The sequence below is a fragment of the Nycticebus coucang genome, chromosome 7 (genome assembly GCF_027406575.1).
Source record: "Nycticebus coucang isolate mNycCou1 chromosome 7, mNycCou1.pri, whole genome shotgun sequence".
Lineage (NCBI taxonomy): Eukaryota > Metazoa > Chordata > Mammalia > Primates > Lorisidae > Nycticebus > Nycticebus coucang.
The window spans coordinates 46,993,255-47,006,509 of record NC_069786.1 but is presented as its reverse complement, the minus strand read 5'-3'; the positions used below and the strand labels follow the sequence as shown (position 1 = coordinate 47,006,509).

General features: G+C 40.4%; 1 protein-coding gene across 16 annotated transcripts in view; it reads left to right on the top strand.

The window, feature by feature from the left end:
* Window positions 1–13,255, top strand: part of NEB (nebulin) — a 256,677-nt gene that overhangs the window by 223,008 nt on the left and 20,414 nt on the right. For 13 of the 16 annotated variants that reach the window (XM_053596348.1, XM_053596363.1, XM_053596359.1 and 10 more), the window contains 11 exons: window positions 1,603–1,707; window positions 3,305–3,415; window positions 3,851–3,961; window positions 4,558–4,671; window positions 5,431–5,535; window positions 7,309–7,413; window positions 8,634–8,738; window positions 9,350–9,442; window positions 10,066–10,158; window positions 12,475–12,567; window positions 13,054–13,146. In XM_053596348.1, coding sequence (XP_053452323.1) covers window positions 1,603–1,707; window positions 3,305–3,415; window positions 3,851–3,961; window positions 4,558–4,671; window positions 5,431–5,535; window positions 7,309–7,413; window positions 8,634–8,738; window positions 9,350–9,442; window positions 10,066–10,158; window positions 12,475–12,567; window positions 13,054–13,146 — 1,128 coding nt within the window. The remainder of the gene's footprint in view (window positions 1–1,602; window positions 1,708–3,304; window positions 3,416–3,850; window positions 3,962–4,557; window positions 4,672–5,430; window positions 5,536–7,308; window positions 7,414–8,633; window positions 8,739–9,349; window positions 9,443–10,065; window positions 10,159–12,474; window positions 12,568–13,053; window positions 13,147–13,255) is intronic. The other 3 variants (XM_053596360.1, XM_053596358.1, XM_053596350.1) reach the window with 1 other exon arrangement.

Here is a 13,255-nt window from a genome sequence, read left to right as displayed (position 1 = left end):
GTGATATTGCATAGCCAAGGAGCATTAGTAGGCTGTACCAACCAGGTTTGTGCAAGTCCACTCTATGATGTTCACACAAAGATGAAATCGCCCAATGATGCAGTTGTCACAATAGATCCTAGTCGTTAAACAACTCATGACCATAAATGAAAATTCTCAGGGAAAGAACTTGCTATCAGATGACCTCCTATGTCACCAATTCAGCATTATTGAGGACACCTGTTGGACAACCAAGAGGGCTAAATTATTAGAAATGTACTCTTGTCATCTGTAAAATAGCATGTGCCTCCAGGCTTTTATTCTGATGTCTAGTTACAACCAAGAGCACTGAGACTGAGCGTTGCTGTTAAGGTGCTGTACGGACAAGGGCCTTTGCCTCTCTGTCTTTGTGTGTCTCTTCTGTAGAATATGAATATTTGTACAGCTCCCCCCATTGCTAATTACATGTTGGGAGGACAAGGACATTGTATTTGTAGAACAGTCTTAGAGGTCTTTCGAGAATGTCAGTTTTATAAACAAGTCAGTCAACATGTAAATTAGTTTTCATTTTTATACCAAAATTTATATTGACTGCATTAAATATATGACCAGAGAGGGTTGTTTACTTATAAAGAAAACTGCATGGTGGCTCAGCACCTGTATCTCAGCAGCTAGGGCGCCAGCCACATACACTGGGGCTGGTGGGTTCGAAACCGGCCCAGGCCTGCCAAATAACAACTACAACAACAACAACAACAATAAAAAAAATAAATAGCCAGCGTTGTGGCAGGCGTCTGTAGTCCCAGCTACTTGGGAGGCTGAGGCAAGAGAATTACTGAAGCCCAAGAGTTTGAGGAGGACACCCAAATGGACATACTGTATCAATTGCTGTGAGCTGTGACGCTATGGCACTCTACCCAGGGCCACATAGTGGGACTATGTCTCAAAAAAAAAATGCAGGGGTTTTCTCTTCAGTCAAAATCCTCTGATAAACATTCTTATAGAAGAAAAACTAAAGATTTTTATCAGAAATATTAATGAATGCTAAAGTTGGTATTCAGCCCCCCCACTGCTAAATTTCACTGGCCAAAAAAAATATGTACATATATATATGCACATATATATACATCTATACATATATATATTGATGAACGCTATTATTAAAGTGTTTACACCTACATATCAACCCTTGGCCAACCTTATCTATGAGCAATTTTCCCCATTGATTTTCTTGCCTCAGCATTTCTCTCAGCTGTTTGTTGTCAATGACTTTTTTCTCCTCAAATTGAATCCAAATCCTAATTACACTTTGCAGGCAGTAGTAATATCCTTCTCCCGCCCTAATAGCAAAAGGCAGTGAATCTGAAACACAACAGGAAACTGGTTTTGAGTGGCAATGATGTGAGGTGACATCCAAATGGACATACTGTATCAATTAAGAAGTTCTATGGGGCGGTGCCTGTGGCTCAAAGGAGTAGGGCGCCAGCCCCATATGCCGGAGGTGGGGGGTTCAAACCCAGTCCTGGCCAAAAAAAAAAGAAGAAGAAGAATTCTATCCTTCAACTGGTCTTTGTCTAGGAACTGGCCAGGGGTAAGGAGTCTAACAAGGCTTTTTATCACCAGGTGAAATACAAAGAAAAGTATGAAAAGGAACGAGGAAAGCCCATGTTGGACTTTGAAACACCAACATATATCACTGCCAAAGAGTCTCAGCAGATGCAGAGTGGGGTAAGTCCTACAAAAACACACCACACAGCAAGGATGCTGTCAAGCTAATGAACACAGCTCTGTTCACAAACATATCCAGTCTTCTGTTATCCAAAAGTGGTAGATGACAGAGCTTTTTAAGGGGATCAGTGATCAAGACCCCAGAAAATCAAAAGTCAAAGTGTCATGCTTTTTTTTCTAGAATTATAAGCAGAAGCATTTATAAAATAATTTTTTTTGGCTGGGTGCAGTGGCTCATGGCTGTAATCCTAGCACTCTGGGAGGCCAAGACATGTGGATTGCTTGAGGTCACGAGTTTGAGACCAGCCTGAGCAACAGCAATACCCCATCTCTAAAAAAAAAAAAAAACAGCTCGGTGTTGTGGCGGGCGCCTGTAGTCCCAGGTATGCAGGAAGCTAGGCAAGAGAATTGCTTGAACCCGAGAGTTTGAAGCTGCTGTGAGCTGACAATGCTATGTCACTTTACCAACAGTGACAAAGTAAGATTCTGTCTCAAAAATAAAGAAATAGGCTTGGTGCCAGTAACATGTATGGCACCAGCCATGTACACTGAGGCTGGGGGTTTGAGCCCAGCCAGGGCCAGCTAGCCAACAATGACAACTGCAACAAAAAAGTAAACAGTTTCTAATTTATATAGGGGCCAAACAAATTAATAAATAAATAATAAAAAACTTTTTTTTTTTTTTTTTACTATTTTTAACCAAGAGTGGTGAAAAATGGCACCTAATTCTGAATCTTAGAAAGTCTGTTTTCACTGGGAAAAGGGCTTGTTTGGGATTTCTGCCTGCCTCTGTTGCATATATAGGGGCATATATCCAACTATAAAGATGAATGATTTTCAACAAAAGTAGCAGTTTGTGGAGTTTTCTGGTATCTAGAATGATAGGTCATTAAAACTCTAGAATTGTTTTTAGACAATTGCTGAATCTGAGTTTCTTGTACTATTCTGCAACTTTGCTGCAAATTTAAAATTCTACTAAAATTTAAAAATTACAAAAATGGGGTCTCCACATCTATTCTAAGCCTCTCTGTGGGACAGTCTGGGCTGGGGGTTGAAGAGGGGAGAGAGGTGAACAAAGCCACAGTTCTCCGGCCTCATCATCCACCTCATCTATTCAGTGATTAAAAAAAAAAAATAGATCATGATTATGAACAAAGGCCAACTTTGCATTCAGTGCGCTCAGGCTCTCCGCCCCCTGGGATTGTTTTTTTCACCTTGAGTCACTTACTTCTAATTCTGAAATAGTCTTTTGTCACCTTCAGAAAGATAAGGGGGAGTTTGTGGAGGGGGGGTAGTGGGTGGGTACAGTTCCTGATGGTGTGTGTGTTCATCCTCTGCTCAGCCAGCCCTGGTCAGAACACGGTTAGACAGAGCAGTTTCTCAACCTCTGAGTTTCCTTGGGGCCGTTTGCTCAAGACAGTGTGTTTCTAGAACAATCATACATGTTTCAAATGTGTGACTATTAGCAGAGCTATGATTGAGTAAAGAGGCCATCGTACACAGAAAGAAGTGTGATTTTCTTTTCTTCCTAGGACCTAGAGATTAAATTGTCATAAAGATTCTTTTTTAACTTGTCTTTCCTTCCTACTCACATTAGAAAGAATATAGGAAAGATTATGAAGAGTCCATTAAAGGCAGAAACCTGACTGGCCTGGAGGTCACACCAGCTTTATTACATGTCAAATATGCCACCAAAATAGCCAGCGAGGTAGTGCCCACCTGGTCTTTTCTTTCCTACTTGATCCAAATAATTGCACTAATGGCACTCAGTAATGTGTTCCTTCTACCACTATCAGCACCACCTAACTGGGGGTTTCAGGCTGGGTTCCTCTGCCTGGTACTACCACCTAATCTATTGCCCATGTTAATTCTTCTAATGTTTTAATGGACTACCTAATAAAATGTGCTTATCTTAGCTTTTCATTAATTTCTAGTTTCTTAGTTGATATTTAATATTAACTGATGACGCTTATACCCTGCTTTTATTTTTTACTTATTTTATATCTTTACTTACTACATTGTAAGCTGTTTAAAAATTAGAAGGTTTTTTTTTTTTTTCTCTGCTTTTTTTTTTTTGCTCTTCACCTAAGGGGAATGATTCAGGCTTCCTTGTCTGTGTCGTTGCTTTTATTTTGTGATATAGAAAGAGTACAGGAAAGATCTAGAGGAAAGCATCCGTGGGAAGGGTCTCACTGACATGGAAGATACGCCCGACATGCTGAGAGCAAAGAACGCCACTCAGATCCTCAATGAGGTAGGTCCACAGCCACTGCCTGCAGGTGGCGAACAGAGCATCTTCTCCCTTCTAGCCAAATTACAAAGACAGCTGATTTTCACATTCTGTGTCTAACATGATTATTAACCATTGATGAAGTATATCATAATTTCTGATAAGTGGATATTATAACAGTATGTTTCTATAGTGGTTATTATAACCTATTTTTTTTTTATCTAATATCATTTTACTTTGACATAGTTGGTATACTCATCTAAATAAAAACACCACACTGGAGTGGTAGGCACCTAAGTTTAATACTAGTTGTGTACCAAACCATATTTCCAACTTACACTCTAATTTTCTAAGTAGAGAATACTAACTGTATTCAAAATAAGACCTTCTGTTGACTCATAATGAATGACTTGAGTAGAATCATGTCCTGCAGTGGGCTTCTGTAGACCCGCTCCCTCCTACCACATGGACAATGAAAGGGAACTATCTTCTTAACTAACAAGAGACACTGCCCATGATACTACAGGTGGCATGTTACCTATGTGGGTTTATAGTCACTCTGTACGTTTCTGACCCAGTAGTGAAGGTTAGGTAACTTATTTTTATTAATACTACTATAGAAAGAGTATAAGCGAGACCTGGAACTGGAAGTCAAAGGAAGAGGCCTGAATGCCATGGCCAATGAAACTCCAGATTTTATGAGGGCCAAGAATGCTACTGATATTGCCAGTCAGGTCAGTGTTACGGTTCTTTGTTAGTCTTTCAAGAGAGTAGTTGTGACTTGAAGAACACAGTGTTGTCCCTCTATCATCTTACTTGTCGGTCAATGACAGTCAAATGCATACAATGGCATTCTTGAACATTTGCCTGGTAGAATCCATTCCAAGGAAGGGGTGAGGGACCTTCTGCCAGATTGCTTCAGTCTGCCTTTCTGAGTCTGCAGCCACTGGGCATGTTCAGAGAGAAGGGCAGTTGAGAACCAAAAAGCTGCTTAGAGCTATGACAGACTCTGACACCTTGGCCTTGTTTTTTAGTCAAGCCATTCCTCATTCAGTGCCAAGAAATCCTTGCTTAGAATACCTTGCTGAATTTTTCTTTCCCTCCTGTCAAGCCCTAAGTTGGAAAAACTGTAGGTACCCTACTCTGTCCCTGTCTAATGCTAATTTATGTGGATCTTTTGCTTCTTTGTCATCCTCCCAGCTCCTATGTAAACGATCTTTGTCTTATTTTCTGTTGATTATTTCTCTCCTTGCCCATACCCCACCTTGTATAGCACTAGAAAGTTAAATGTCTCCACAGCTAAGACTCAACTTTTCTCTCTGACTCTCACTCTTTAATATAAAGCTATAAACATAATGGAAAGAAATGTCTGTTGAATGTCAAATTAATGAGAGCCTCTTGGGAAAAAAATTGATCACCTCTTAATCAAATCAAGCCAGCAAATGTTGTACACATTGTAAACATTTATCTGATAATTGGGTGCCCTCTTACAGATTAAGTATAAGCAATTAGCAGAAATGGAAAAGGCCAATTTCACTTCTGTGGTTGATACTCCGGAGATCATTCATGCCCAACAAGTCAAGAACCTGTCAAGCCAGGTAAGTACATTTATCAGCCTGTCACTCACAGAACCCAATTGTGAAAAAGTCCTTTCATTAATAGGAAGGTTTTTCAAATCACACTTTTTCCCAATAAAAAAGAAGGGATACAGCTTTGAATAAGAGTTAAGATTTCTGTATCAGATTTTGAAGAGATCAATAAGTGAGAATTTTTAGTACTAAAGAACTCTGACATGGTACACCTCACACTTAATGAATCAATATTTTAACATGTAAAGTCTCTCATAATGCAGATCTAAAATTTGTCTGCAAATATGAAAGAAACAAAGTGGACAGCTCACATTTGGATTAGCAATCTCTAACAAGATTGAGATTGTGTCCTTAGCTCTGACCGTGATTCCTCCCATGTCGAACAACTCTCCATCTTCCTACAACTAGAGAAAGAAAAGTGGAATGTTCTTCATACATCATGGTAGACCCGTTTGTGTTAATAATCTTCAATAATGATCAAGAGTCTCCAATTTGAGTAGCCCCAAGTTAAAATTTTTGCTTGTCTTCTGATCAATGAGCTCCAAAACAATAGTTACCTGGGCTGGCTGTGCTTTATAAACATTTGGGAGTATAGATTCCCTGGCCCAACTCTGAAATCCACTTTTGTTTTTAATTTTCATTGATGATCTCTTAATGACCAAACAGTTTGAAGAATCATAGATTTAAACTTTTTATTTGCAACGTAGAATTGCATATCATACAATTAGAATTGAAAAATACAGTTACCGCTACACTGTGTTTTAATTAGGAAACAAGATTATGTAAATAGAAGAAAAGAATCTTTTATTTGGGCGATAAGCATGGAAAATAATAATTTAACTTTTTTAAAATGACAAAAATTATATGGACTCCAGACCATGTTGTGTTCACTGGGGGAACCAGGAAGGCCGACATTCTGTGGGCCAAGAGAGGCTCACTTGCCTTTTACGACCTGCTTTGACATTGTCAATCTTTAAGGAAAACTTCAGCATGCAAGCCTGCCCTGGGGAGGGCTTACATCACTTATTCTGCTCTCCTGGGGCTCTCTTTGGCTTGTTTCTCATGGTCTAAAACGTGGCCAGATTGGGCTGCTTCTTCCCCAGTTCAGTATTTGCCTTTGAGTGGTAAACACTGGTGAAATGGTGCTTGTGTTTTCTACAAAAGTGCTTCTTGATTGCAATGGAGAATCTGCATTTTATAACTTTTAAACCTCATTCTTGGGGGCTGAGGCAAACAATGTGAGCTGAAGTCACAAATTCAAGATTGTATATGATAGTCCCCCCTTATCTGTGGGGGATGTGTTCCAAGCTCTTGTACATCAGCGCCATGTTCTGGAAATGCCTGCTCAGTGCCTGCTCATGGCTCAGTGAATGTCTCTGAGCTAAGCCTTTCTGGAGGCCATGCGCTCAGCTCCTAACCCTCCAATTTCCCTCCACCTGCCTGTAGAATAGTCTAAATGGCTCTGTCCATCTCTGCACTGAGTACTAGAGGCAGCCCCACCTTCCTCCCAGGCCTCTGGCCATGACCTCCTTGTGTGGACCAGCCAGCAGGTGCCTCCCTCTGCCAGTTTTGCCCTATTAAATTCTCCTTCTAAGAAAAGGTTTAATGCTCATTGATCAAGAGGGCTCTGCTTTATAAGTCCCTAAAATCCTTGGACAGTCAAGAAAATACAAGGGACTTTCCCTCTACTGAGCCAGAAAGGCTATTTTAGGTCCCATTAGCCTATGTCCTAATTAGCCTAGATGGTGTTCACCTTCCTTATTTCTTGGAATCTGTTCCCAGAAAAAGTACAAGGAAGATGCTGAGAAGTCCATGTCCTATTATGAAACTGTTTTGGATACCCCAGAGATGCAGAGAGTCCGGGAGAACCAAAAGAACTTCAGCCTTGTAAGTTTTTATTGTATCTAAGGCAGAGCCCACCAGTACCTGGTCAGGGCAAGGAGGATGTCACCTCTGGGTACACATTTGAGTATCCTGCCCCTTCAACAGGGCAACTGAGCAGCCCCCACACCTCCCATCCACGCCCCAGGACATGCATGCTCAATTCTTCTCTGTGCTCACCTCATATTGCAATCTCAAATCTTAGCATGAAACACCCATCTGTTTCTTTGTTGGTGGTATGGGGGAGAAAAATGTAGTATCTTTTCCTCCTCCATTGCAGGATTCTTGGCTGAGACTCCTAATACAAAAGATTAATAAGAGAAAAGTAGGGTGCACCTGTGGCTCAGTGAGTAGAGTGCTAGCCCCATATACCTAGGGTGGCAGGTTCAAACCCAGCCCCAGCCAAACTACAACAAAAAAGTAGCTGGGCATTGTGGCGGGAGGCTGAGGCAAGAGAATTGCCTAAGCCCAAGAACTGGAGGTTGCTGTGAGCTGTGACGCCACAGCACTCTACCAAGGGCAACAAATTTATTTCATGTTTTACGTGACACATGAAGTTCAGAAGTGAAGACCCAAAGAAACAAGGGAAGTCTGTGTATTTTTATGGATAGTTGTGCAGAAAAGATTGGACAAAGCAGGTGTGATCTAATGGCAATAAAATGAGGAAACTCAGCAAGACCCGTTTGTTCAGATTCTTCTTTGTGTCTCTGTTTTTGCCTCCTTTTCTCTTAGTCTAGGGAGGCCCTCTCTGCAATGAGGGGCTTATGACCTACTTTAGAGGGAGACAAAAGAATTATTTTATTATCTGCCTCAGGGAAAAACAGTGAGAAAGGTTAGAGAGACTTTACTGTTTCTACTGTTTTCTCAAATTCCAAGGTGCCATATTCTGGGGTAGCATGTCCCAAACCCCTCCCACGGCTTCCAGTTACTGAATAGGAACCATCCCCTTCTTCCGTTAGTTGTGACATCTATCTTTCTCAAAGTCAAGTCCAGGTAATGGATAATTTAAAAAGAAAAAGAATGTAGTTATACGTAAGTTTTTAAAAATGACTTTCTCCACAAAATTGTTATCAAATAATTTCTGTTGAGCTATCGGATCATGATTATTGTGGCATAAAGTCTTTTTAAAATATAGGATTTTAACTTCCTTTACACAATAGTGGACAATTTTTTAAAAACTAAAATCGTGTTGAAAATTTAACAAGATGCTTACTCTTTCTTCGTAGCTCCAATACCAGTGTGACCTCAAAAACAGTAAAGGAAAAATTACAGTTGTTCAAGACACGCCAGAAATACTTCGTGTTAAAGAAAATCAAAAGAATTTCAGCTCGGTATATTTATTATTTATTTTCCATTTAATGCTAACCTAATAATTCCATTCTCTTCTTTTTAAAATATAGTAGTCTCATGTTGATACACTTAACATCTAACCTCTTCAGTTAATACTAGCAGTTACTTGTTAAAATACCTCATACTTTGCCACTCCACAATCATCTTCCCAGAGATCACTTGAAATAACATAAATCTGCTCACAAAGTAGCTTTTCTTTCATTTGAAATTTTTTAATCCCAGAGCAGTAACATGTGTTGTCTTATTCCAAGAAGATGGATTTTTTTTTGACATTGTGATTTCTTTTGCTGTCCCACCCCAAAATAACTGACTGACTTTGCGCTTCTTCAGTGGATTTTCTATTTCATATGGAAGGGTTTAGTTGTCATTCAGCACTTTCTGATTTTTCTCATCTTGTATCTCAAAATCTGTGTCATATATACAGTACGAGTCACTGATGTTGGGAGATGTCAGACGCGCTACTCGGGCCCTTGCCTGGGAACATCGTCCAGTGTCTTCTGTTTTCACTGACGCCACATTTGCTAATCTTTCTCCAGGAGTTGTGGGGCTTGCCTTTCTTCTGTGTAACATGGTCTCGATTCTGAATGTGCAGGTTTTATATAAAGAGGATGTCACCCCCGGAACGGCGATTGGAAAGACCCCTGAGATGACGCGAGTGAAGCAGACACAGGACCACATTAGCTCGGTAAAGGCTCAGGGTGCTCACCGGCAACGTTCTCTGCCTCCCTTTGATAATTGACAATGATTTCGAGTTGCACTCAAAACCTTTGTCACCAGGAAAGGCTCATGCTGCCAAAATAGGTGCCAGTGTACCCCTACCATATGGTGTGTGCTAGGGCTTAGGGTCCTGTCCTCTTCAACGAAGTGTTGTCACAGTTTTCATGAGGGAAGCGTTAGATAGGAAAACTGGGGAGGCTTGAGAGAAAGTCGAATATGTGAGAATCAAAGAATAAAAATCAGCTTTCTTGGACCCACGTTTGTGAGTCTATTTGTTCTAGTCAAATAAACTGTTAGGCATAAAACATTGGGGTGTATGTATAAGAAAAAGAAAAAGCTGTAGGCTACTAGTAAGGGCCCACACCCCTGCCCATGAAGGGACAAGAGAGAAACTAAGTGTCCTTGTCCCTCTTCTGACACAGTATCGGAATGTGGACCTGTTCACACTAAGTGGACCCAACATACTAAGCTGGCTGTTTAAATTGTGATTTTAAAAACTGTGGAGCTTCTAATAAAACATATGTACGTGTTGGGAAGAATAACTGTCCAGCATGTGATAGTACCTTTCTTTTCCTGTTTTTATATCTGCAGGTGAAGTATAAGGAAACAATTGGACAAGGAACGCCTGTCTCGGACCTGCCTGAAGTGAAACGTGTCAAGGAGACCCAGAAGCACATTAGCTCGGTAGAGGCCCATATTCTCAGCACGTGTTTGTGTGACTGGCCACCTCCCAAGTGCTGCCCGCCCTCTCTCTCATGCTTCCTCCTGCTACCAAGAGCTTCCCAAGCCTTGGGATGTTGTCAGTTTTCCCTTAGTCCTGAGGGGTAGCACTGCAGTTTGCAAAAGTGGAAAAGCAACCTGTCTTCCCTTAGGACCAGAAGGGTCATGGCTTCTAAATTGATCATCGTGCCATTAGTCTCTAAAGTAAAATGTGTGACACTAGTAATAAGATTATTGGGATGAGCTCAAGAAACATACACATATAAACATAAAAGTAAGGTCATTTTGTTAATATCTACAAATGAATGATGGAATTCCCTGACGTCCAGGAAGACTGGTCTACGCAGCAGTCTCCCTCCCTTTCAGGGTTTCTTGCCCAGCATTCTACTTTCTCCCTCTTGTAAATGAACTACATGTTTAAGGTCTGGCCTATCATCTACCAACAATGGAATAATTTATAGTAAGCCTAATCTCTATCAGGAACTTCAGGCTCCTGTGCAGAGTGGGGGGAGGGTGCCCCACACTCCTGAAATTTCAGATAGTAACGCATTTCTGCTTCTCCTGACCTCCTGTCCAGCAAGCCCTGTCTCCGTCCCCCACCCCTGTCCCATTCATGAGCAGGCTCTAAGCACTTGCTGGCTACTAGCAAGAGACTCTGTCAACTTTGGGAAATAGCTGATGGCTGAAAAAAGGTAACAGAGATTCCCCTGGTCACTGGAGGACTGACTCTTAGTTGAGTTCCATTAAAAGATACTCGGTGTTAATATTTTTCTTGCAGGTTGCTCACATTATTTACATCTCCTTGTTTTTTCACTCTCTGTTTATACTCTGGCTTCTTCCTTGTGGTACACACCTCATTTAAATGTCCACTAATCCAAGAAATCTAGGCTTTGGAATGTAACTTCTTGCTTTTCTCTAATTTTGTTTTGTTGTGCTGTCCATGGTCAGTTCTGCCGCTTTGCTAGGTAAAGGATAAAGAAGTGCAACTTTGGGGCGGTGCCTGTGGCTCAAAGGAGTAGGGCGACGGCCCCATATGCCAGAGGTGGCGGGTTCAGGCCCAGCTCCAGCCAAAAACTGCAAAAAAAAAAAGTGCAACTTTGTTGCCAAGATGGTAGATTTTGAAAGACTACTAAACGTTTCAGGGGGGCGCCTGGGGTTCAATGAGTAGGGCACCAGCCCCATATACCAAGGGTGGCAGGTTCAAACCCGGCCCTGGCCAATTTGCAACAAACAAACAACCGAGAGTTGTGGTGGGTGCCTGTAGTTCCAGCTACTCGGGAGGCTGAGGCAAGAGAATTGCCTAAGCCCAGGAGTTGGAGGTAGCTGTGAGCTGTGACGCCACGGCACTCTACCCAGGGCAACAAAGTGAAACTCTGTCTCTAAAAATAAAAAAATGTTTCATAGCAAAACGAAACTATTTCTGCTAGTTTGTCACTGGATTTAGGAATTAATTCATGACACAAACTCCTAGGTTTTCTGTATTGCTCCCCATGCTATGCACCAATACACCATAGATAAACCACATCCTAATTGCTACCCTGGCTCACTCTTGTGCTTCTTCCTCCTGCCAAGAGGAATTCAAAAGAATTCATTCCTTCCGTTAGGCTGAAAGGTTTTAGCATTAAGAGGAAAGGAGGCAAGTGGCTCAGAAAGTAGAAGTTCCTTACTTCTGTCATGACTCTCTACAAAAACGAACGGACTTCTACTCATTCAAAAATACTGGTTCATTTGATCCAGCAATCATCAATAAAAATTTCAAGAAAAGTTGCTCTTCCTGAAAAATAAGCAATTAAGTCTGCTCATATCAAAGCTACCTACAGACGAGGAGCCAGCAAGCAATGTTCACTAGAAAATACAAAATACAGAAAGTTCTCAACAGCCCTAAAATGATAGAGTATGCTCTACTGAGAAAATTTTATGCCAAGCAAGGTTAAATATCATCTACTGTAGGCCTACTATATTCAAGGCACTAATACCAGATGCAATGAAATGACTAGAATATTCTCCCTGTTAAATTTATCATCACTATTTAATGCATTTTAGAAACGCACTAGTGTTAGTTATTGAAAATGCATGACTTTTTACTCACTTTTCAAAGTAGTAAAATTAGTATTTCTGAAGAGAACATAAATATTTATGGAATTTCTTTTCCTTATTCCCTTACATTTGAAAACTAGATTGTTTTTATAAATTTCTATGAAATAGCCCTACCATGTAGCTGCAGCATAAAGGATTTGTGGTCATTTTATATTTTTTGAATATTCTGATTATTTTCCACAGGTAATGTACAAAGACAGCTTGGGAACAGGCACTCCAACTACAGTCACGCCAGAGATTGAGAGAGTCAGACGCAATCAAGAGAACTTTAGCTCGGTATTTACAAATATATAATTTAGAAACTTTTCATTAAAAAAAATTACCAAAATAACCCAACATCCTTCTTCTTAAAGTAACATCTTAACAATTCGGTGTGTCTGTGTGTATTATTACGTGACCCAGACTATCCCAATGTAATGCAAAATAACTCACATTTCCGCTTATATTTTAACATTTTCAGCAGCTGACTAGTGTGAGCACGTAGATCTGAAATATTGTAAGTAGAATTAACAAAGACTTCTCCTCATGATACTCATATATCCTATAACTTAGTGATTTCTGTCGTACCTTTTCATTCCCGTAATTACCATTGTAGAGTTCATCCTTAAAATACTGAAGTAAAAAAGTAAAAAGATTATCTTCACTAAATATTGCTTACTAAGAAATCTCCTCCTCACGCGTGACCCCTCCCCTAGTTTCCTCCCTTCCTTAGTCTTTGTGCTTGTTTTGAATGTCTTCTGGGTACTTTCTTGTATCTCACAGGTTTTGTACAAAGAAAATTTGGGGACAGGAACCCCAACACCTATCACTCCAGAGATGGAGAGAGTCAAACGCAATCAAGAGAACTTTAGCTCGGTATTTCTTAGGGGGAAAAAAAAAATCCCTGAATTCTTACTTAAAATCATAACACATTACAAACATAAAATTACTAAATTCATAGATTGAACATAATGATACCAAATAT